General features: G+C 39.5%; 2 protein-coding genes across 3 annotated transcripts in view; one reads left to right on the top strand and one right to left on the bottom strand.

Annotated features, from left to right (window-relative positions):
• The window catches only part of LNP1 (leukemia NUP98 fusion partner 1), a 32,529-nt gene extending 12,299 nt beyond the window's left edge, over positions 1-20,230 (bottom strand). Inside the window, exons 1-2 of one of the 2 annotated variants that reach the window (XM_036109698.2) lie at positions 20,141-20,230; positions 21-212 (exon numbers count right to left, since the gene is read on the bottom strand). In XM_036109698.2, coding sequence (XP_035965591.1) covers positions 21-212; positions 20,141-20,197 — 249 coding nt within the window. In that variant the 5' untranslated portion in view covers positions 20,198-20,230. Of the gene's footprint in view, positions 1-20; positions 213-19,500; positions 19,568-20,140 lie in introns of those variants that run through there. The other variant, XM_036109700.2, reaches the window with a different exon arrangement.
• The window catches only part of TOMM70 (translocase of outer mitochondrial membrane 70), a 36,507-nt gene continuing 30,274 nt past the window's right edge, over positions 19,965-26,197 (top strand). Inside the window, exon 1 of the mRNA XM_036109697.2 lies at positions 19,965-20,522. Within this exon, the coding sequence (XP_035965590.1) occupies positions 20,196-20,522 (327 nt within the window). The 5' untranslated portion in view covers positions 19,965-20,195. The remainder of the gene's footprint in view (positions 20,523-26,197) is intronic.

Genomic DNA, 26,197 nt, shown 5'->3' with positions numbered 1-26,197 from the left:
GTTCTCTGATCATAACTCACTGGGCAGGGCAGGGAGGTTTTCCTGTAAGTGGCATCTTGTGATCTGTGGCAGTCCCGGAGTCCTCTCTCATTCTCTTCTATCCAGCTGTGACCCCAGAAGCTGCTCATCCATTTGGCGAAAGACACATCATCATCATCATCATCATCTTTGTGCTCCATGAGTAGGTGATTCAAATTCTCGAAGGCCTGTCCCTAAATTTGAGAGAGAGAAATATCATCCAACAGGGCTGACCTGATGAACCCGAGGATCTCCCCCAAAAGACAAAATGAAACTGGTATTTTCAAATGCTCTCCGATAATGGGATCCTTAAGGGAGAAAGATTTACTAAACAACCATTTCATCATCAGGCAGCCTCGGGGAGTGTCTATTTATAAATTGTGCAGCCCACAATCCCTCCCCTCCCCCTGTCTTTTTAAAATTGAGGCTTTTTAATCCTTCCATTGCTGGGGCTTGTGTCTCCAAGCCTAAGGGTGGGAAGCACAATCCACTGCCTGGTTTTCCCTGTGCTCTGCTGCCGATACATGTGATGGCATCTCCAGCTGTCAATGATGATGGAGCATGACCCTTATAATATGCCTGTCAGCTCCAGGCTAGCTCTGAAATGGGGCCACTTACAAGGGACAGACTGACTACAGCCTGCAAGATGGCCAGCTATTGGCATGCTATATCTACTGCCAGATACACTCCTAATAATAAAATTGATATTGATACAAAAATCCAGCTCCTGGGTTTAAGGGAACAGGTTTTTTTATTGATGTATTATTTATATCTGTATAAATCGTACATGTATATTGTACAAACCTTAAGTGTATAGTTTGATGAATTTTTACATACATGTACCCGCATATAACCACCACCATGCAGGTGAAGACATAAAACATTTTCAGCACCCCAGCTGGCTCCCTTTTTCCTTCTTCCAATCCATCCTCCCTCCAAAAGGTTATGACTTCTGACCGCTATCACTACAGATTAATTTTGCCTGTTTTTGAACTTTCTTTCAATGGAATTATACAGAATGTATTATTTTGTGTCATTCAACATTATGTTGGTAAGATTTATCCATATTTTTGTGCTAATGGTAGTTCATGCTTTATAGTAGTACACTGTATGAATATCCCACATTTAAAAAAATCCCTCTCTCGCTGTCTCTCTCTCTGTTGGAAAATAAATGAAATCTTAAAATAAATAAATAAATAAATAAATAAATAAATAAATAAATAAATAAATAAAATAAAATAAAATAAATTCAGTCTACTACTGATGGTCATTTGGGACTATCATTTGCGCTGTTTCCAGGTGAGGTGTTATAAATAGAACTTCCGTGAACATTATAGTCCTTGTTTTTTAGTAGGCCTTTTTTTTGAGATAACAGGACTAATAAATTTATTAAGCCCCTCCTTTGTGCCAGGTATGAAGTCAAATATTTTACGTATGCTATTTTCATTATAACAACACTGTGACTGGGAGATTTGTCTCACATTTTATAGATAAGGACATTGAGATTCAAATAGATCATCACTTGCCTGAGGTGAAATTACTACTAAGCAGCACAGCCAAGTCTGAAGCAAGGAGTAGAATAATGAAGTCCAGACTCTTCCACCATTCCACCAGTATTCCAAGAAACCTTTGATAATAAAGCTTGCATTCTTAGATGGAGTTATTCCTGTTTTCTACATGAAAACTCTTCCTTGAGCTACAAAAAGACAGGCTTAATAATTGTGACCAGTGTTCCCAGAGCATGGCACCACAATTTCTAAGTTACTAAGGAAAAGTAACCAAAGCATAAAATAGCTTGCAACATTTTTATTTCTTGTTTTAAATAGTGAGAGATGCAGGGTTGTTACTTTGTAATACTTTTATTACAGAATGCAGAAAGCCTGCTTCTCAATGACCCAGATGAGAAAGGAAAAGTTATAACTATAACCATATGCCACCACTATTGATTGTCTCTGTTATTAAAGAAAGAAAGGTAACTTCTCTTGGGGAAGCAGGACCAGGTATGTCCACAAAACTTAACTACAGATAAACCTCTTCTTTTCTATTCCTCTTGAAACAGAAATGTCTTTTCTTCCAATTTCAGAAACAAAAATAAATAAATCTATGATCAGGGGATGGAAAAACCAGAACAGGTCATACCTAATTATTGCTTAGAAGTATTTTGAAGAAAAGAAATACGACTTTATTTTAAAACTTCTTCGAGGGGCGCCTGGGTGGCTCAGTCATTAAGCGTCTGCCTTCAGCTCAGGTTATGAACCCAGGGTCCTGGGATCGAGCCCCGCATCGGGCTCTCTGCTCAGCGGGGATCCTGCGTCTCCCTCTCCACTCCCCCTTCCTGTGTTCCCTCTCTCTCTATCAAATAAATAAATAAAATCTTTAAAAAAATTAAAAAATTAAAAAAATAAAACCTCTTTGAGTGACACCTATCTCTTGGAATTCTGAACCCTTCTTTTAAGGCCTTATAGACAGAAGCAATTTAAATATTGGAAAATGTGTATATATAAATATGGATATTTATTATGAGGAATTGGCTCATGTAATTATAGAGACTGATAAACTTCACAATCTGCCATCTGCAAGCTAGAGACCCAGAAAAGCCAGTGGTGTAATTTAGTCCAAGTGTAAAGGCCTGATAACCAGGGGAGCCAATGGTGTAAATCGCAGTCCAAGGGCAGAAAAAGTTGAGATGAGATATTCCAGCTTAGGCAGTGAGGCAGAAAAAAAGAGCAAATTCCTCCTTCTGTCTTTTGTTCTATTTAGACCCTCAACTGATTGAATGAGGTCCGCCACACTGGGGAAGACAATCTACTTTATTGAGTCCATAATTTCAAATGCTAATTTCATCTAGAAGACACATCCAGAAATAGTGTTTAATCTGGGCACTCCATAAAACTGACATGTAAAAATTAACCATCACAGGCACTAATCCCATTCATGAAGGCTCCACCCTCTCATCTATTTACCACCCAAAGGCTCTACCTCCAAACCATCATATTGGGGATTAGGCTTCAACATATGAATTTTGTAGAATTACAACATCCAGTCCATAGCAGGGTACCACATAAACAGCACCCAGTAAAAACCGGGGGCACTAAGTCTCTAATGAGCATGTAGACAACATTTCACACATGTTGCCAAAACTCATTACTGGAAGAATTAAGCACATCCTATAAGACTTCAATGGGCAAAGAAAAAACAACAAAAGAAACCTTTTGGAAGCTTGTGCCTGGCTTTCTTCAGACTTTACCCAATATGCCTTTCCCCTTTTTGGATTTTGCTCTGTATCCTTTCAGTGTAATAAATCTTATCCATAAGTATAACTATATGATGTGGATTCTTTTAGCAAATCCTTAAACTGGGGGTGACAGTTGGTGTCGGAAGTGGGATTTATTAAAAACAACCCTGACTCATTGAAATATAGCTAAAACAGGGCTTGGAGAAAGGAAGTATGAAGGGGATATAATTATGAACCTTCACATCCCAATGGCTACCTAGTCATCTGTGGTATGAAACAGCAGCTGAGATGATGTCTGTTCTGGAAGGTGAAGGTTACCTATGGAATTTGAAAATGATAGGTCCAACCCTAGAAGAATTGAATCCATTGGTCGCTTTTGGCCGTGGTAGCTAAGGTGAAGGAATTAAAAAGTACAGTCTGGGTGATGTCTTTAGGTTTTGTTCTGCCCCTCAGGTGGGAAGAGAAAGCGTCCAAACACTCCCAAAAAACATTTCGGGTGAGCCAAAATGTTGTATGTTTGTATTGCTCACTCCTCCAAGTGGGAGGAAATAAGATTAAGTCAATTCCAAGGCTGGCACAAACTTTAGACAAATCAGAAAAAAAGAAGAGGGGAAAAAAAACACTCTACCGACTGGTGCAGCAGCCTGCTGCATTCCAGCTGGGATCTCTCAATAGTGCTAATTTTAATCCTGGAAGTGTTGAATTTACTGCTAAGGTTTGAGTAAACTTGCAAAAAAAAAAAAAAAAGTGAGAGAGAGAGGGAGAGACTTTCTAAAATGGCTTTTTATTTTGTAGCTATTGCTTCTGGGTATATGATTTTAAAAAACGGTGTAAAGTATCATATGCCTGTAATTTCATAAATGCTAAAGGGATTATTCCAATCTGGGAAAACTGCCCAATAAAAGGTGTTAGTAGAACAGGACTTCTTCCTTGGATGGATTAAAATTTAAAATCTTTGAACATCTGAGTATTGAAATCTTCATAACTGATTATTGTTCCCATGATTTTTGCCTGTTGGAGCCTATGAGGAAAGGCAGACAACATAAAAGGAGAAATAATCTTTTTGAATTTTAAAAAGCAGTTTTTAGTTTGATAATAAGTTTCTGTAAAATCAGATGTCTGACTCTTAGAGGCTGATGATTTTCTAGACTAATTGTGCATATATTTGAGTAGGTCAATTTGGATTCTAAGACTGACAAGATAAGAGGGGCTTAGAAGAACTTGGAACTCCACTGTCTGACCCTGTAGTCTCTCATCTTTGCTGCTGCCAAAGAAGAAAAGTCACTGGCTTTTTTGGAATCCTGAATTCAGAGAACCTAATTGCCTGGATCTGATGGTAGGCTGAAACCTAATAACATCTGTAACAGACTATTTCAATCTTGGAAAACAGACATAGACTCAATGAACAGAACTGAGACGCTGGGACTACTACAGACTTAAGACACCCTTCCGTGGGGCCATAAGCTATAAAAACATCATGGATGCTGGCTGGACCACATGGGTCACCTGCAGATGCCCACAGAAAAGGGCTCATTCTCTGATGAGACCATCTGAAACCAAGCTGCAGGTGGCTGTATATTTCTAATGTAGGGACTAACTGCATTTGAGATGAATGATCCCAAGGAACCTAACCTGTGATTCCTGTTGCAAGCTGTAAGATGGAAGAGAGCACAGCATGGAGAGTAGGACCTCTCCGCCCACTCCCAACAGAGGGGACTCTCAACCCCTGCTCAGGAATGTCTCACTGCTGTTGACTTATGTCTGACTTTCAACATTATTTGAAATTTGCAACAATAGACTGATAGCCTGATTCAGCTTTACTCACCTTTCTCCTAAGTTAGGCAGTTTGATTATTAAATATAGCTATTCCCAAAGACAGAGTGTTCTTTTTCAGGCTTCCTACTGAATAAATGATCAGGATGAAAAGGATGGGGGGTTATGTAAACATGTTCTGAAAACTTTTGAGAATTCAGGATTTTGTCCTAACCAGTTCCTGATCATGCTGTGTCTTTCTGGTTAAGTTACAGTAACAATGTTTTTCTATGTAAATTCTTCTGTCCATCTGTTACAAATTTCTTAAATCATCACTGATTAAGTGGAGCACAGGATGTCAGATAGTGAACTGTGGCTCAACAACAGATACAAGAAGAACTAAAATAGAGAAGTTTATTACTTACAAGTCCTGGAGGAAGTGCCTGGCACACCTTGAGGGGCCACGTGGGGAAGTCAAGGCAGAGTGCAGAGAGAGGCAGACGCTGGGGCATGTTTTTATTAGAGTCTGCAGGTGGAGTGCTTTGGGGTTCCCAGGGCTAAGGTTAGATTGGTCAATTGAAACCAAAAGGGCAGGGTTTGATAAGCCACAGTGGAGTCTTATCTAAGGAGCCGCATGGGGAGAACGCAGTGGGGACAGGGGAGATGGTTGATCACAAGGGCTGTTGGGGAAGTGATAGCAGGAACTTACATGTGCTTGTGACTCTGTGGACTGCTATCTAGGTCATGTGCTTAGGTGAGGGGACTAGTGTCAGTTTCAGGGCATTGTTTGGCCAAACAAAATGAGGTCAAGGCAGCAATACCATGCAGTAACTTAGCTAAACTCTCGACACCCTCTTTGCACCCAACCCCTTTTGATGGAAGATGAGAATAAAAAATGATTGGGGAAAAAATGTAAAGTAATGATTATTAAATAAGACACACTGATTTTGTAATAACATAGAAAAAAACAAAAAACAGAAGCTCAGCGCCTGGGAGATGCAGGGAAAGATGCGTTAATGATCTCTGTTTCTCATAACTGCTCTGTTTTTCAGAACTGCTCCTGAATGCCAACGTTGGCTTCCCAGGATGCTGTGAGGTCTTGAATTCGAACCGACTCCTGAGCCTATGATCACACCTGACAGCACTGACCGTGGGACAGCAATGGTAGGCCCAGTTCCTATGTTCCCATGAAGAACTCCTCTAGATGTTGTCCACATTCATGAGGCAAATGAGCTGATGCCAAAGACAAGCAAAATTGCTGAAACAGTCTTCTGGAAGTCTCTCTAAAACCAAGGGCTCAACTGCATTATTTGGACTGGACAGAGAACCCTAGGGCAGAAGGACCCACCGTGGGAAGGCACACCGGGGGCCCTGTTAACCTCTAATGCCTAACTACTGTCTGTCTTCATTGGGGACCTGCCAGTTGCAAGCTTTTTGTTCCCAAGGGTACTCCCTGGGATTATGCTTCTTGAATGTGTACCTTGACTTTCATGGCTTGCTCCAGTCCTGAAAGGCATGCAGGTCAGCTTCAACTTACTAGCCAGAGTCCTACTGTGCTTGAATGGACGGTTCAGGCCAGGTAAAAAGGTTAATGCAAAAACTTCGGGAGAAAGCCACCAGGCTTTCTAAGATTGACCTTTCATGTTGACGGAATTTGTTTTAATTGGCTAAATCCAAGACCCTAGAGGGCATAAGGGAGGCAGTCCTGGCAAGACGCTTTCACCCTGCCATAGGGGGTCCTACTGATAATAATTTTGCTCTAAAAAAGCCTTGGCCAGATGGGGTGGACTTTGGAGAAAGGAGTTAACATAGCAGCCTGAGACGACATAGCCTGAGAAAAGCCTTCTTGCTTGACCCTTAGCTGGCATCTGGGAACTTGACTGGTAAACAGTTCCTACAGTAATATAAAACTTACCCTAACTGATGAGTGGCCTAAGCTGCTTATACAACCAATAGTTTATGCTGAACAACTGCATTTTTTTCTGGAAGTCCGGAATTTTTTGTACAGGCGAGGCAGTGTGTGCCTGCATGACCAGCTTCCAATAAAAGCCTTGGGCTCTGAGTCCCCAGTGAGTTTCCCTGGTAAATAACACTTCTCATCACTGGACGAATTAAGGATGTTTTATGTGGCTCCATTGGGAAAGGACTCTTGGAAGCTTGAGACAGTTTTCACTTTGCTGATTTTAATTTGTGTCCTTTCAATACAATAAATCTTAGCTATGAGTATAACTACATGCTGAGCCCTGTGAGTCCTGTGAGTCACTGAACCTAGGGCTGGTCTTTGGGACCCCCAATACAGGAAGGAAAGGGAACTCTTCATATCTTTGGCCAAAAATTCTCCCAAAACAACAAGATATAAAGGTACCCCCAAAAGAAAAAGAATTTGGTCTACAGTATATAAAATCAATCCACCTCCATTTTTCTCCTAGTTAAGCCCATTTCCTTCAATGTATGGGAAAGGTGGCTCCCTGCTTTGCCTGGACTAAGGTTCTTACAGCAAACCTGGAGCAGCAAAGCAGCAGCTGCAGGTACCAGCTCTCGGCAACTGGAGGAAAACTCTCTTCCAGCCTGTTTTGGGAGCCCTCACACAAGAGGAGGCCATGAGCCCCCCGGGAGCCTGGCCCCAGCTCTCCCTGGCAGGTGCTTGGACACCTGCCCTGAGGAGATGCTGCAGGGCACGGGACCAAAGGGAGCTGCCCTTTTGACCCTGCTCTAATGCTCTGCCTTGCCAAGCCCATGCTGTGTACTCCAAAGTGTCAAGTGGCTGAGACAGCTGCAGTTTTCTAGAGAGCTTGTGTGTGTATTTTCTTATCATGCTCAATGTGAAAGAAATTACCTTCCCTTAGATGGTAGGAAGCTTGTGGTGCGCATGTTCTCATAAAGCAATCAGACATCATGGGTGCCCAGGTAATCAGTGAAAATAATCCTTGGGCTGTGTACCAATGAAGTGGCTTTTCAATGTCCTAGTTCACATTTGCTGCTTCAGAAGACTGTGATCATGGGGGAATGGGGGGGTGGAAATGATTTTCTCTTTATTTCATTCTCTCTTTCATTTAATTAACTCCCTTTATTTGTTTCAATGCATTCCTTTTACTTAGTTCATTCTCCATAGCCCCTATTTCTACAATAATTTATTTTTTTTAGTTCATTAATTTTTCTTGCCAGTTAAAGGGAAGAATTCCCCACACTATTTTCGAGCTTGCCTGAGCCACTCTCATTTCAGAAAAGAAATGCTATGTACAGGAGAACTAAGCTGCTACATCTTTATATATTTATATAGAGTCAAAATACATCAGTGGTTTTTACACAGTTTTTACCTGCCAGAAAGCAGTGCTTGAATACTTGAAACTGTGTACTGTTACATTTAATGTCCTGATTGTCAGAATGTTCTTTTACAGGTAACATGTTAAAACCCCGTCATCCATTTCCATGATTGTTACCAAGTTACAGTGTGAAGTTTGCCACTCTGTTGCTTGGTGATTAACCAAGTGTCTGAAAGTATGTATTACTTGAGGGTACTTCATCATCATTTCTTACTCTAAAAAGTTATGTAGCTTATATTATGAAAACTATTTTTTAAATATACTATGTTGATGTAAAAAATATCTGAGGGGGTAAAAACATGTGTTTTCAGAGGTCTGCCTACAAGAATATTGGTTATATAAATATCTAGTTACTTTGGCAGTAAGCATCAATAAGTTCTGCAGGATTTGGGCTAATGGTAGGCTTTACAATAGTCAAAGTTGTTAGATGTTGGAATAGGTTTTTGTAAGACAATATATCATCTCTTCCACAAGAGACCTTGAAGCACAGTATTGATTCTCATCTACCAGAGATGGAATCTGTGCAGCTTTGCCTCCAGTAGTGCTATTAATTGCATGGCCTCTCGAGGTCTTGTTGATCCCTGGGCAGCTATTATTCCAAAACAGATTGAACACGCTATTTGTTAAAACTTACCGCTCTGTAAAAAAAACTTTGCCAGTTTAGCTCATTAGTGTGTTAGATTTCAGAAAAGGCTTCTTCCCAGCTATTAACTACAATTTCAGAGAATCTAAGGGTAATGTCTCAGCACTTTTTTTTTAGTCTGAGTCTACAGCCTCCCCATAGAAATGCCCCAGAAAAGAATCGAGGGAATTAAAGAATCCCATGAGTCTCACTTCTAAGAGGGGCAAAATTTTGCAATGTAGAATAACAGAGTGGATCACCAAACATTTAAAGGAAACTGTGACAAAATATTTGTGACATTTAGAAAAAGAAATTGGAAAGGTTAAAGTTTGAGTCAATAAACAATGAGTAGGGATGCCTGGGTGGCTTAGTTGGTTGAGCGTCAGACTCTTGATTTCGGCTCAGCTCATGATCTCAGGGTTGTGAGATAACCACCCCGCGCCCCACGTGCCCCACCCCAGGTCCAGCTCTGCACTCAGCAGGGAGTCTGCTTGAAATGCTTTCTCTCCCTCTCCCTCTACCCCTCTCCCCTCCCCTCTCTCTCTCAAACAAATAAATCTTTAAAAAAAAATAAAACAATGGGTAATCTTCAGGATATTATAAATAAAAACTTTAACAAAGCTCCAGAACAATCTTTTCTGAGGATCAAATGCCATATACTCTTAGTATGAATATGGTCTTTCTGGAAAGAAATACAGCAAGATGAATTAAGAAGATTTGTTTTAAATATTCACGTTCTTTGACCCAGAAATTTCTCTTCTTAGTATTATAAGTATATAATCAGAGGTATGCAGGGGATATTTGTTCATCATAACATTGTTAAAAATAGCAAAAATGTGGGGTGCCTGGGTGGCTCAGTTAGGTGTCCCACTCTTTTTTTTTTTTTTAAGATTTTTTATTTTTTATTAGAGAGAGAGAGTACAAGCAGGGTGAGCGGCAGGTAGAGGGAGAGGGAGAAGCAGGCTCCCCGCTCAGCAGGGAGCCCGACGTGGGGCTCGATCCAGGACCCTGGAATCATGACCTGGGCCGAAGGCAGCCGCTTAACCGACTGAGCCACCCAGGCGCCTCTAGGTGTCCCACTCTTGATTTCAGCTCAGGTCGTGATCTCGGGGTTGTGGGATTAAGTCCCCCGTCAGGCTCTATGCTCAGCATGGAGTCTGGAGTCGGCTTGTCCCTCTCCCTCTCTCTCTGCTCCTCCCCCCACATGCCCACACTCTCTCCCAAATAAATAAATAAATAAAATCTTTTAATAAAATAAAATACCAAAAATGTGGAAACATCTTAAAGGCACAATTGGAGACCATGCTAATAAATTATGGCATATTCATACAACAGTATTCTATGCAATCATAAAAAACCAAGGGATTTAATGACACAGGGAACTTCTCAAAATAAAATATTTGGTGACAAAGTCAAAATATAATAAATTGTGATAGTTAATTTTATTTGTCAAATTGACTGGGCCATGGTGTCTAGCTATTTGGTCAAACACTATTCTGGATTTCCATGAGAGTGTTTTTGGATGAGATTTACATTTTTATATGCAAACAATGAATCATGGAACATTACATCAAAAACTAATGATATACTGTATGGTGACTAATATAATAAAAAAAGATTTACATTTTTTAAAAGTATAAATGGTTATTTATTTATTTATGGCAAATAAAATTTAAATTTTTTTTTTAATTTGAGTATAGTTGACTCACAATGGTACATTAGTTTCTGGCATACAACATAGTGATTTAACATCTCTATATGTTATGCAATGCTCACCACAAGTGTAGCTGCCATCTGTCACCATACAATGCTATTACAGTACCATTGACTATATTCCCTATATTATACCTCTTATTCCCATGACTTGTTCATTCCATAACTGGAAGCCTGTATCTCCCACTCCCCATCATCAATTTTGCCCATCCCTTTGGCAACCATCAGTCTGGTCTCTTTTCTTATAGGTCTGAGTCTGCTTTTTGTTTGTTTATTCATTTAGTTGGTAGATTCCACATATAAGTGAAATCATGTGGTATTTGTCTTTCTCAGTCTGACTTATTTCACTTAGCATAATACCCTCTAGGTCCATTCATGTTATCACAAATGACAAGATCTCTGGATGAGATTTATATTTCAATTAGTGGATTTTGGGTAAAGCAGATTGCACTCCATAATGTGGGTGGGCCTCATTTAACCAAATAGCCTGAATAGAAAATAAGATTGACCTACCCCAAGCAAGAGGGAATTCTAACAATAGACTGCCTTTGGACTTCAAGTGTAATATTGCTTCCCCTGGGTCTCCAGCCTGCTGGCCCACCCTGCAGATTTTGGACTTATCAGCCTCCATAATCATGTGAGCCAATTGCTTAAAATAAATCTCCCCCTCTCTCTCACTACATGACACACACCTACATACACACACACACACACACACACACACACACACCCTTCTGGTTTTGTTTCTCTGGAGAACCCTAATAGATACAGTTTATTAGTATGATCTCAAATGTCAACTACGAATCACGGGATTTCAGATAATTTTGTTTTGTTCTTTATGTTTTTTTTCTATATTCTGTAAGTGATCATGTATCACTTTTGTAATCATGAAAAGATGTTATTTTAAAATGACTCCTGTATGTCATACTTAATGGTGAAAGGCTGAAAGTTTTCCCCCTGAGATCAGGAAAAAGGCAAGAATGCCCACTCTCACCACCTTGATTCAACACAGTGCAAGAAGTTCTAGCCAGTGCAATAAGGGAAGAAAATTAGAGGGGGGTGAGGGAAGGCATACAAATTTTAAAGAAAGAAATAAAATTGTCTCTATTTGCAGGTAATGATTGTCTCTATATAAAACCCCAAGGGATTTACAAAAACACTCTGAGAACCTCTAAGTGAGTTTCAGCAATGTCCCAAGATATGGGTTCAATACAAAGAAAAATTAATTTCATTTCTACATACTAAAAATGAACATGTGGAAATCAAAATTAAAATCACAACATCATTTATAATTGCCCCCCCAAAGAAAGTGAAATCTAAGAAAACATGTACAGAATCTGTATTCTGAAAATGACAAAAACCTGATGAAAGAAATCAAAGAAGACTAAAGAAATGGAAAGGCTTACTCATGAATTAAAAGACTCCATAGAGTAAAGATGTCAATTCTCCCCCTACTGACCTCTAGGTTTAATACAAATTCCTCTCCAGGTGTTTGTAGACATACAAACTTATTCTAAAGTTTATAGAAATTCTAAAGGACATGAAACAGTCAAAAACAATTCTGAAAATGAGGAGTAAAGTGGGAGAACCATGCTATAGAATGTTAAGGCTTACGGTATAGCTACAATAATAGAGACAGTGTGGTGTTGATAGAGATACACATAGACCAATGGACCAGAATAGAGAATCCAGGAACAGATACAGATATATGTATCTGAACTAAATGTTGAAAAAGTGCAAAAACAATTCAATGGACTAAGGAAAAACCTATTCAACAAATGGTGCTGGAACAACTGGACATTCACAGTTTTAAAAATGAATCTTCTAGCAGCCATCCAGCGGGGTGTGTGCACCTGCATTCACCCTGTTTTTTTTTAAAAAGTTAAACATGAATCTTGACCTATGTCTCACACCCTACACAAAAAAATTAACTCACAGTGGATCACAGACTTAAACATAAATTGTGAAGCTATAAAGCTTTTAGGGAAAAAAAATGAAGAAAATGTTTGAGATCAAGAACTAGGCAAAGAGGGGTGCCCGGCTGGCTCAGTTGGTGGAGACTGTGACTCTTGATCCCAGGATTGTGAGTTCAAGCCCCATACTGGGTGTAGAGATTACTTAAAAATAAAATCTTAAAAATTTTTTTAAAAAGGAAACAAAGCAAAGAGTTCTTAGATTTCACACTAGATGTATAATGCATAAAAGGAAAAACTAATTAACTAGATCTCATCATTTTCAAATCTTTTGCTCTGTAAATGACCCTGTTAAGAAAATGAAAAGACAAGCTGAAGACTGGGAGAAAATATTTGCATTTGCAAACATATCCAACTAGTTTCTAGAACATATAAATAGCCTCCAAAATTTGACATTAAAAGAACAAACAATCCAATTAGGAAATGAGCAAAAGACATTAAAGACATTTCATTGAAAAAGATAGATAGCAAATAAGCACATCGAAAGATGTCAACATCATTACCCCTCAGGTCAAGGAATATTAAAACCAAAATCAGATATCACTATAAGTACCTATCAGAATGGATAAAATTTTTTAAAAATAGTGTCAACACCAAATGCTGGAGAAGAAGCAGAGAAGTTAAATCCTTCTTATGGTGCTGATGGGACTTAAAAATGGTACAGTCACTTTGGAAAATAGTTTACCAGTTTGTTTTAAAACTAAAAATGCAACTACTATATGATCCGGCAATTGCACTCTTGGGTATTTACCCTAGAGAAATTAAAACCTATGTTCATGCAAAAACCGACACATGAATGTACAGATTTGATATATACAACAATTTAGATTGCCCTTAAGAGAATTACGCTCAGTGAAAAAGTTCAGTCTCGAGAGAATACATACTATATAATTTTTTTATATAGCATACTTGAAATAACACAGTCACAGAGAAGAACAACAGATTAGTGATTGCCAAGGGTTAAGGATTTGGAGCAGGGGGTTTTGGCTATAAAAGTTCAGCATGAGGGAGCCTTGTGCTGATGGAACAGTTCTATATTTTGATTGCAGTGGTAGTTACATGAAATGTGTTAAAACTGCCCAGAACTGTAACTCATACATACAAGGAGTGTGTGTATAGCTGGTGAAATCTGAATAAATTTTTTGGATTGTATCAATGTCAATTTCCTGGTTTTAATATTGTCCTATAGTTATGCAAGTTGTTAATATTGGAAAAAGTGGCATGAAAGGTACATGGGACCTCCATGTGCAACTTCCTGGGAAACCATAATTATGTCATAATAAAGGTAAAAAGAAAAATGCCTAGTAACAAGGAAAAGAAACTTCTCTAAATGAGTAGATACAAGATCAAAATGCTATTGAGCTAGAGGTATTCTGGGAAAATAATAATGAAGACAGCATAGCTTTTCAACCTCTCTGAATCCCCACATAAAAACCAATAGAGCAATTGGAAAGGAAAACATCCATGGCCAACCTACAGCAAATACTGGTGACAAGATGTACTCCACTCCCAAATGGACAGTGTGGGGTCAAACCACCAACAGCTAAGACCTGGGATAGTTGTCCATGAAGGAGGAAAAGAAAGCAACAAGGCAACTGCCAGACCTGAGAACAGGAGAACCACAAAATAGCCAATAGTTTGGAAAACATAAGGGACCAATTTGAGAACAGCATTAATCTTTTATCCAGCAACATTGCTATTAATTCTAGTAAATTATACTTTTTTTGGATTTTCTATGGAGACAACCATATTGTCTATAAATAATGAAAAGTTACTTCTTTCTTTCCAATCTCCTTTTATTTCCTTTTTTTGTCTTATTATTTTGGCTAACATCTTCAGTACCATGTAATAGAACCTGGAATCCCCAACTGGTTCTTGACTTCAAAGAGAAAAGTACTAACATTTCACTATTAGGTATGATCATTTATTTAGACTTCCAGGTGATCTTTATCAAGGTTCTATAATAAAAATGTTTTTCTATGTCACAGGCAAATATGGCAAGATTGTAACATTGGTTAAATCTTAGTGGAAGATGGTGGTAGATTAAAAAGAATTGCAACTTTTTTGCTACTTCTCCCATTGAGAGTTGGAGTCTAATTCACCTCCCCATGAATCTGTGCTGGCCTTAGCAACATGCCTGGTCCATAGAAGGTGGCAGAGTGATGTTTTAGAAAGTTATGCAGCTTCTGCCTAGGGCTCCTGGGACATTCTCTCTAAGAACGCTTAGGTGCCACATGAGTCTGACTGCCCTGATGGCCATGCTGGAAAGGCCACAAGAAGGTGCCCCCCCCCCCACATAGTCTAAAATCACTCCAGTCTTCGAGCCATTTGCACCAAGGTGTGAGACACTGAGTGAAGCTGTCTTGAGCCCTCCAGACTAGTCCATCTGATAGAAGAATAAGCTCTTGACACCAAGAGAAGAGTCAATCAAGCCTTGCCCAAATTCCTGAGCAATAAAACTTTAAGATGTAATAAAATCGTTGTTTTAAGCCACTAAGTTGCTTTAAGCCACTGCCACTTGGGATAGTTTGTTAAGCAGCAATAGATAACCAGAACCTAGGCACAGAAACTATTTTTTATGGTTTTACATTTTTTCATAATTTAACAAAATGAAGTCTCCCCCTCATTGTTGGATTTGAGGCTAGTTTTCACTGGTTTGGAAAAACAACAAAAGGTAAAGATAGGGAAGAATAGCCTAGAGGACTTCAGGTTCAGTGCTAGATCAATGCTAAGATCAAGTCTGCATAACCAAGGCTACTAGTCTAATAGAAATGAATTGGCAATGGTACCCTTTATTGGTGGATACTCCACTGCAGGCCCATCACTTAGTGATGGACCAGTATCTTCATGCTATTCAGAAAATGGAGCACTTTTCTCCAGGCAGACACAGCTGGATACCAGACTGTGAGGAAAAAAGTGCAGGGCAGACCTCAGCCCCCACTTGCTCTAGCATCCTTGTGCAGGGCACAATTCACGTAATCTATATGTAATATCTTTAGAAGTATAAGCAAGGCAACATTTCTACATTTGCAAATGACACAAATTCTTGTGGGTGGTGATGAACTAAGTTGACGAGGATTGATGAGATAGATCTTACAAATCGGTGAGTGGGTGGAAAGGTGACAAATGAGTGCATAAAATACATGTATGCGCCATCAGTCACAGCTAAGGAGAGGGAGCTAGGGTGACTGTAGATTGTTCCCTGAAGATAAATGCAGAGGCTCCTTCTGACAGCAAAAAGAACAGCCACTTGATTGAATCATCAAGTGACATTCCCCCTGAGAAACAAAGAAGTACCACCCACTCAACTGATGCTTTGATGGAAGTTGAATAAGGCAGAAACCATCAGGAGAAAAATTGGGGAAAAATTAACAGCATGAGGGCTCAGAGGAAACTCAGGCTTCTATATATCATAAGTGGGGTATGAAGGACAAACCAATCAGATCCCAATGGAAGCAGCTACAGCGGTGCAGATGGTAACTGACTACAGCATGCTTGGGACTGGAAACCAGTAGACAGGATGATGGTGGTAATGGAAGCAGACTATTCCTGGCGATGGCAGCAGTGGCAGCAATTGAGTTGGTTTCTTAGCTGATACCAGTGGTTGGACAGCAATGGTGGCTCCAGATCATTCATGTTGGCAACAGTAATGGAAATGAAGCAGCAGTCAGGGAATTGTTCAACAAACACTTCATCAACTCTTTATTCAGCACTGACCACATTTCAGGTATTATGTCGCACGGATAAATAATTATTGTGTGCCCAGCCATGTAATAGATGCAGGAGCACAAAGACAACTAGAACATGATTCTCACCCCTCAAGGACTCAGAACTGAGTATGGGTGGCACACGAGAACAAATAATTGTGGCAATGTGGGAGTTGTGAGGAAAAAAATTATACTGTTGTATAGGTCCAATGCAAAAAGAAAAAACATAGTCCTTTGCTCTGACATATAGCTTTATTGGAGACACTATGTTAGGCACCATAAAAGATAAAAAGATAAGTATCAGACATAGCTTCTGATTTGGGATGCTTATAGTCTAACAGATGAGGCAGGACAAGTATAATTCTATAAAACAAGGTAAAAAGGGCTATGTCTATTTAAATGAAAATGAAAAATTGAGTCACACTAGCTATATCTCCAAGTGCTCAGTAGCCACATGTGGCTATTAGACATCAATAGATACAAATCATATTGGATGTCACAGATATAAAACACTTCCAACATCACAGAAAGTTCTATTGGACAGCATTTATCTAGAAATTGTTCAGAGAGTAGAGCCAGAAGAATTTAGTCTCCTGAAAGCCAGGGAAAACAACGTTTCAAGAAGGGAATAACCAATGGTATCATGTGCTTCAGTAAAAGCATATGAAGGCCAAAAACAAACAATGAATTAAGTGACCTTTAAGGTAGTTTCGGACTAGTAATAAAGTTAGAAACCAGATTATAAGAGATTTTGGATGAAATGGATGATAAATAAATAGAGATAACAAGCATAAACAATTCTTTCCAGTCATTTTGCAGTGAAGAAAAATAGAGAATGGAAACCTAAGGAAAAGTTGAGAGAGAACACAAATGTGTATGTATGTGCTTAATACGTCTGTGGACTCACTGGAAGGCTTGAACACCAATCAAGCAGCTATCTACCAACTCTACCAATAAGAAAGACTTTCATGTAGCAATGACAATTGAGGGGATATAATCATACAATTTTAAAGCTAGGAGGAGACTTAGAAATCATCTAATCCACTGGTCACATTGGTGCCCACAGTCACACACATAGCTCCTTAGTATTAAAATCTAGAATAACAACTCAGGTCTCAGGCGCCTGGGTGGCTCAGTCGTTAAGCATCGCCTTCAGCTCAGGCCATGATCCCAGGGTCCTGGGATCGAGCCCTGCATCGCATCGGGCTCCCTGCTCAGCAGGAAGCCTCCTTCTCCCTCTCCCGCTCCCCCTGCTTGTGTTCCCTCTCTCGCTGTCTCTGTCAAATAAATAAATAAAATCTTAAAAAAAAAAAAAAAGAACTCAGGTCTCCTGCATCCCAGTCCATTAGCTATTCTACCTCATTTCAACTGACCAGATAGACCAGAGAAGAGGTGAAGAAATCTATTGAGTTCCATAAATCTAGCAGGAAAAAGAAAATCTCTATGTTCACATATACAAAATTTCAGTTTTCTTAGAGACAATTTTACTTCTCTCCTTTAAAATTCAGAAAAACAGAAAACTAAGCAGTGAATGTCTGCTATTTTGTAACAAACAATATACTAAAAAGAAATTAAATGTTATCTAATTAAATCTTTCACATATAGATGTGAGAGGTATGTTTTCACTATTTCACAGCCCAGAAATTTATGCATCAGGTCAATAAAGTCATACAACTAATGACATTCTTACTCAGTTCTACACTATAATCAATTAGGAAATGATGGACAAAATGGGAGAAAAGAGATGAATAGGCTAGGGAATGAAAATGGTCTGTTCAACAAATAACAAAAGTAACAAGAACAAATTCATTTACTGATGCCGATCTTAAAAATAAAACCAATAAAAGCAGCCTTTTAGATAAATATTAATTAAACAAAGTGTTTCAAGACACTCTAACACTGATCACCTTTGAAGAGGGGAACTGGGTGACTTTTCACAGTAACCCCTTTATAACTTTTGGATTGCAACCATAACAATGTTACCTATTCCAATAAATAAGTTAAAAAAAAACTTCAAAGGACTTAGTTCCTACCAATAGTAATTACTAGCATTCTACAATCCCCCGAGGCTGCAGAAAAATGGAAATTTCAGTAAAGAAAAATCCTAACTCTGTTCTGAAATGGCAAGGGAGAAATTGGATTAAGGGCCAGAAGACTTTCCTCTGGGGGGAATCAGGAAGGAAGAAAAGATGATTGCCTGCAACAATAACTATTTGATCAACTCAATTCTATTGCTATTATTTCTAGCTCATCTGTTTAGTCTTTTGCTGAGGAATCCTATTACCTGAAAGCAATTTACTAATAGGAACCTACATGAAGCAGGAGAAAAGCAACGATCCTGAAATCTTTGAATTAGGCCATTCTAATTTAATCCGTCTATTTTTGTGCCACTTAATAAATTATCTTTCAATCTTTATGTAGCTCTACTGTGATGTTGAAAATTCTTTGTGCCCAAAAGCAAAATGACCCTTTGTAAATTTTTAATATAAGGGGCTGCAGACCAGTATACTTGAAATGGGAGCCACAGTTCTGGATTCATTCTCTATTAATACTTGTCTTTTCTTACTGAAAATACTATGAATTCCAGCAATTCCTTGCAAGGGACACTCTTGTATTTTAAGATGTCTGGTGCAGAGCATGGGGAAAGGAGTTGACAAAGCTATTCAATATATGAAAGCTATGAATTGAAATTTCGGTTTGGGAATGAAGCAAGAAGGCTGAGACAGCTAGTGCAAAACTCGCAAGGCAGTGGGCGGATCAGAGCACTGCGGAGGGCGCGGGTGCTCCAGGGATCGCGACGTGGGCTGGGATGTCAGGAGAAATCCAGCACAAGGCACAAATACGTATAGGAAAGCTGCAAGCAGGTGGGAACTCTGGGTCTTCCATTTCTACCCACTCAGTTAAAGAACTTCATTAACAACACACAGACGTCATCGCTTTCGTAACTGGTGCAGACGGTGAACCGCAGGGACTCCGTTCAAGCCGTTTTGGCGGAAGCCAATTTAGATTTGCCCGTTTCCACCCAGTCTGATTTCTGCTATCTGCTGTTGCCCCCAATAATCTCAAATTCCTTCAAACTAAAATCCGGCCACGGTAGAAATAAGAGAGTTGGTGATACAACAGGCTAGCTCTAGCTTTGAGCTCTTCCTTCACACACCTTTAACAATCCTTCTAATCCGTTGGTTTCCCGGACGTCCAAACGGATAACCAAACTACCGTCCCCAAAGGTCTAAGAAGCACCTACGTGGCGGTAATGGGAAAACGGAGCCCAAATTCTACCAATAAACCGGGCTATTCAGGCTACGCCCCGCCCACCACTCCTGCCAACCAATAACATTCACAACTCTTCCACCACTCCCGCCCGTTCTTAGGACCACTGCAGAGCCTCCGCCGTTCGCCTGCGCAGCATAGGTCCGCTGTATAAGCGTCCCTCCTCCACTTCCCCAAATAAGAGGGCCCTCTGAGGGCGGAGGGAACGACACTAGCTACCACCGGAGGCCCAAGGCCCAGAAGCTAGTCTGACAAACAGCAGCGGCGCAAAACGATAGAGAAAGGGCCACTCACAACACCCCCCCTCCCGCCTTGTTCCCCCTGACCCGGAAGTAATTTTCCCCTCTTCTCTCCGCCCCCTCCCTCCCCATGGTTGAGAAGGGAGGAAAAGGACGGCCGGGTCTGGCCCGGCATGCCTTAGGCTTCCGGTGACCTCTGGCCCTTTTCTGTCGTCCGCTCTCGCTGCCTAGCGTGCTCGCTCGTCCACTGCCTTCTTTCCCTCCCTCCGGTCTTCCTTCGCACGCTACCTGGTGACTGAAGCGCCCGCGACCAGCAGGGAGGCGGTGGCGGAGGACACTTGTCATGGCCGCCTCTAAGCCTGTGGAGGCGGCGGTGGTCGCGGCGGCTGCGCCTAGCTCCGGGAGTGGGGTGGGCGGCGGCGGCGCGACTGCGGGCCCCGGCACTGGGGGCCTACCGCGATGGCAGCTGGCGCTGGCAGTCGGGGCGCCCCTGCTGCTGGGCGCAGGTGCCCTGTACCTGTGGAGCCGGCAGAGGCGGCGCCGGGAGGCTGGGGGCCGAGGCGACGCCGGCGGTTTAAAGCGCAACAGCGAACGGAAGACCCCAGAGGGCAGGGCCAGTCCGGCCCCGGGCAGCGGACATCCAGATGGCCCCGGTGCTCACCTGGAATTGGTGAGAAGCAGTCCTGGGCTATGAGGGTGGAACCCAGCGGGTGCAGCCTTTCCTTGACTAGCTGTGCGGGTCAGGGGGCTTCCCATCAGACGGAAGCTGCCTGGCAGCACATGGGTTTAGCACATTTCTGGCTGCCTTTCTAGGGATTGGAATAGCCCGAGGGCACAAGTTAGCGTCCTTCTTTGATAGTTTCCCTTTGGTTTCAGAAAAATACTTGTCTTTTTTTTCTCAGTGACACAGCATTTATCTCTGGCGTTTTGGGTACGGGGGACGTTTGCAAATGTGAAGATTGTATTTAATTAGTGAAGGAAGCCAACTTCCATTTACGATTAGTACATTGTGGTTGACAGGAATTGTTGTGATTTCCAAGGCCTAGAACTTGATCCGTAATAATCTTTTAATAACGAGCGACCCCCGTTTTTTGAAGTCTCTTAGGGTAGGGGATAGGACAGTGACTGTTGGTTGGCAGAGTGAAATGGTGTTAAGTAGCATTTGTTTTTTTATCTGTGGGAGTAAATTCTTAAACTTTTTTGGTAGAAGCGTCTTAAATTCATTTTTTAATTTTACCTGGAAATTTACATGATCAAGCCTGACATGCATGATAAAGATTCTTTGATGTTAGGCCAAGTATCAGAGTATCTGGTGAACCGCTTTGCATGGTTTTGTTGAACCGACTGTTAAATTCTTTTGGTATCTGACAGCTGTGGGGAATAAGCCTGGCTGCATTTAACAATACTGGGATGGGGTGGGGTGGAAGATTTTATTTGCCTCTTGGATTGTACAGTGGTAGTCAGACTAAATCAGAGTTCAGAGAAACCTTTGGTCAAATAACTCCCAGTCATTAAATACATTTGCAAGTCATTTCCACATTATATTATTCAGGTTAAAGACATGATTTTACTAAGTAGTCAAATTAGCTTTAAAGGAAGTTTTGATGTGGGAGTGAACTACCATAATTTAATGCCCACTATATGTCAGGCATTGTGCTAGGCTGTGAGAGAGCCAGATAGTCTTTGTAATGGGAGAGTAAAACATAGCTTTTTTTTTTTTTTTTAAATATAGAAAAGATGCAGTATGGTATGCTGGAAGAGCCCATGGACTGTGAGAACTAGGAGATGTGTGTAGTGGACTCTCCAGCATAGTTACCTTGGGAAAGTCATTTTACCTCTCTGGTCTACTGTCATCCCCATACTATAAGAGGATTACAGTATTTTAGGTCTCTCATATCTTTTCCAGCCCTAAAAATTGTTGCCTCTGAGTGCTGCTAATGAGAGTGGTAATCGGGGGATTCTTTGAATTCGCACTTGTCTTATATTATTTTCATATGTCTGAAATTCTTCTGGTCATTTCCTATTTCATTTTTTAGCTTAATTTTAATCACAGAAGAATAATAAATGAATGAAAAATATATAAAAGCTTTTAGTTCTATAATCACTAAAAATAAAAACAATTTTTATACATGAAACTTTTTGACTTTTTTTTTTTTTTTTTTTGCAGTTTCAAATACTGCCCCATCTCAAATACCATTTGGTATTTGAATTTAGTATGCCATTGGTATAGAATTCAGCAAACTGTCTTTCAGATTTTAGATTTTCTTAAATCCCGTTTTTAGTTTTTCAGCATTGTCTGGGTCAAAAGTAATGATTTTTAAATTTGGGGGTGTTCTGTAGTTTTATCAGAACAATTTTTTTAAGTTGCTGCTGTTAAAAATTAGACTTTATGATTGACTTGTATAACTTGAACTGCTTTAAAATGATTTATTATTTTTGACCCAAAATAAAACTGAGCAAAAGACACTTAGGGTTGTTCACCTTCTGGAATTTGTGGGCTTATATTCTTGCTTTGAATTACCAAATTATTCTTCAGTAAAGCAACAGTTAAAAGTGTCTTTGCCATTTTTCTAAAGGAAATTTGTGTTTGATGGTGACTAATAAATACTGAAAGAATATTTTTCTCTTTTTTATAGTCTGGTCCTTAAAGTTATTATTAGACTATCTATATATAACTGACCACCAGTTATTATTTATTTATTATCTGTGGTTGGAGAAATTGCTTTATATTTGAATAGCACCTTTCATTTGGCAACTTTAGTGGGTTTGGTAAATAAGGAAATCATTTGTTTCATTTGATGGAAAAACTGGCAGAATCCTGATGCCCTAACTGTTCTTTGCCCACCTGAGCAATAGCCGTCATTTTTAAGGGAATGAAGGAATGGACAAATAGTGTTTTTTCAGAGTTCAGTGAATAAAAGTCAGTGGTTTTTGTCTGTTGGCCGATGTTGCCTTATGTAAAATGAACCAATAAAATTATCTGGCTTGTGATTTTCGTGTGCAGTGTAGACTGTACCCATTTATCTTTTTTTCTGGGATAAACACTTGAAAGCAAAAGCAGAAATTCATATTTCTCTTTAAGTAATGGAGATTTTAGGATTTCACTAAAGAAAGGCATCAGATTGCAGTTGATAGCATCTGAGATTGAGGTACTTAAAGTATTAAATCATATTTCTTTTTGGCCCATTGAAAAACCTACCATGATGTGCCATTTTAACTTGAAGAATTACAGGTTTCCAAAGTTGGAAAGATTCTTTGAAGAGCACCTTATCCATAGGGCTTCTCAGTCTCTGGCCCTGAGTTATAGCAAGGGACTACCAAACCCACATACACACCAAGTAATGGTATTCTGGCTACACAGATAGATGTCTTAGGCATTTCTTTTTTCAAACTTGGGATTTTTTGAAATGTGCATTTATTTAAAACTTCGTTGAGTATAGTAGCTTTTTATCCAGTTGTTTTTTAATCTGATGATAAAATATACAGTTAATTCTGGTATTCAAGTTTTTTTAAGGTTACACGGGAGTTATCCCACATGAAATGGTTAGGAACCACTAATCTAAGCACTCTAGAATGGGAAGGGAGAAATGTACTTAAACATTTTAATTAGGGGATCACAGACTGATTAACATGCTGTTTTCAGTCATTTTTGAAGTGAAGTAATTCTCTCCCCTTAAACGAGCTTCTAGTCATTTTTTAAAAATCGGGTTCACCAATGACATTCCTATATAACTAAGTCCAGTGAACACCTTTCAGTCTTTATCTCACTTGATCTTGGCAATATTTCACTTTGTCTTCTCTTAATTTCATCACTTTTCCTGTGGCTTCTGATATAGTATATTCTGATTTTCTTTGCTTTTTTAAAAATTTCTTGATACCCCCCTTGCTGATTGTTCTCGGTCTCCTTTCCAGGCTCTTTTCTCTGCCTCTTCCTTTTGGTGATCTTCATGGTTCTATCATAAGCATTCTTATCTTCCACACCTTCACTAGATGCTTGCTCTACGGGAGTTTTATTTATCTCATATGCTGATAGCTCCCTAATTTCTTGTCTATAGCCTAGACCTCTCAAGAGGCCCAAATTTAAGGGGAATTTTTACTTCATTACTCCACACATATTTCACATCCAGACTCCTGTTCTTCCTGAGAGTACCCCTTTTCAGTGTGCGTCATCTAACTAGTTTCCCAAGCCAGAGACTTGGCTGTCATCTTAACTTTCTGCCCCTTTTGTGTTTTCCACATCCAATCCGGGAAAACATCTAGAAAATTCTTAAGTCTGACTACTACATTCCCACTGCCATTATTTCTCAACTAAGTAACTGCTCTTCTCATTGTCTTCCTCTAATCCATTTTGTCACTGCTAGAATAAATCCTGACAGCCCCAGGCTTAAAATCCTTAAGTGGTGTTCAGTTCATTTCCTACAACATAAAGTTCAAACCCATCATCATTTAAGACCCTTAATGATCTTGATCCTGCTTATGTCTTCAACTTTATGTCTTGACACTTCCTCATGTTTTTCGCCTTTGGCTATTCTGTGAACACTGCCCAATACTCCTACCTTCTCATCCTTCAAATCACAACATGTAGGTATTTTAACCTTTTCTGAAACCCTTTACCTGGGCATACCACTATGTGATTACATAACACCCTGAACTTTTCCCTTCCATAGCACTTACCACGTGGTACTAGAGTTACTTATTCATGTCTTTCCTACTATACTCTGGAATATGTGAAGGCTAGGACTGGCTCTGTCTTACTGTTGTATTCTCAGAACCTAATACAATGTTTGGTACAAAGCAGAGGTTGAGTAAATGTGCCAATGAAGCTTCATTCTTGGTAGATACATATATATATTTACATGTGTGTGTGTGTATACATATATATACATATATATACATAATGTGTGTGTGTATATATGTATATATACACATAATTCCACAAGTTGAGTATTTTTTTCAGAATTCCAGCTTTTCATTTTTATTCTACCAATCAATCCTAGAAGTTGGTATAACAGTCTTAAACCTTATTTAGGCATTCTTTTTCTTTTTATTTTTTTTAAAGATTTTATTTATTTATTTGACAGAGAGAGACACAGCGAGAGAGGGAACACAAGCAGGGGGAGTGGGAGAGGGAGAAGCAGGCTTCCCGCTGAGCAGGGAGCCCAACGCGGGGCTCGATCCCAGGACCCTGGGATCATGACCTGAGCCGAAGGCAGATGCTTAACAACTGAGCCACCCAGGTGCCTCCTAGGCATTCTTTTTATAAATCACTTGATTTTGGATGAACTACAACCATAATCCTGCAGAAGCAGTGTTTGTACAAGTGGGTACTTAGGTAAAGAGTGCTCTGTACTACGATTGAGTAGGTGGGGTTGGTTGTAAATTTTTAAAATATAATATGGGAAAGGACTTTATTATTATTATCTCAGGTGTTTTCTTGTTATACTAGCTTTTATTCATATAAAAGTAACAATTGGTCGATAAAGTATTTTAAAAGATTGTTTCTCATGCTGTAAGTTTTCCACGGTTGATTGCTACTTCTTTTAAGCTGAAATTCAAATTTTAAAATATGCTTTTGGAATCTGGTAAATTTAAGGGAATGAAACCATTGAAAAGAAACACTATCAAACTGCCTCACGTATATTTTAACTGGATATAAATGTGTAATTATGGGAATACTCATTTTCTTATACATAGATTCTAGTTCATTTCTTTTCACAGTGACTATATGTGATCCTCAGAATAATATTTTATAAATACTTGCTAAAAATTTAAGTGAGTTCTTATTGCCAAATGTAAATCATTGAAAGCTTTCTGTAATGTAGTCAATGTTACCATTGCAGGACTTGTTTTCAGAGGACTCTTTTTGGTCTCCTGAAGAGAGTGTGAGTGTGTGTGTGTGTGTGTGTGTGAATTTTGTGTGTGTGTGTGTGTGTGTAACCCTGTTAGGGTTGTTTTTCCTTCTTGGAGTATTTTCCCAACTGTCCTTTATCAGTCATTTTGTTCCAGAGCAATCCCTGTAAGTAACCTTCACAGACTGTCAAACCTTGATTTTTTTTTTTTTTTTTAACTTTGTATTCCACTAAATTTACTGGTATTATACTTCAGTATCTGTCGCTTTTGTCTTTAAATGTTAATTGTTTTCCAGAGTAGATATGTCTCTGCAAAGGTGTGGGGCAGATTCCTAGGTTTTGCCTCTTGTTTGACAAGTTCTAGCACAGTGTTTGTTGAAGAGAGGAGACATATATATTTACTTTTCTCATTGTTTCCTTTTAGATTTATTACCTGAGTTATTTGTTTTTAATTCTTGTGTCTTACCCAAATAGTTTTGGATGTGTGTATGTGTGT

The sequence above is a fragment of the Halichoerus grypus genome, chromosome 1 (genome assembly GCF_964656455.1).
Source record: "Halichoerus grypus chromosome 1, mHalGry1.hap1.1, whole genome shotgun sequence".
Taxonomy (NCBI): domain Eukaryota; kingdom Metazoa; phylum Chordata; class Mammalia; order Carnivora; family Phocidae; genus Halichoerus; species Halichoerus grypus.
This window is presented reverse-complemented; position numbering and strand designations above follow the sequence as displayed.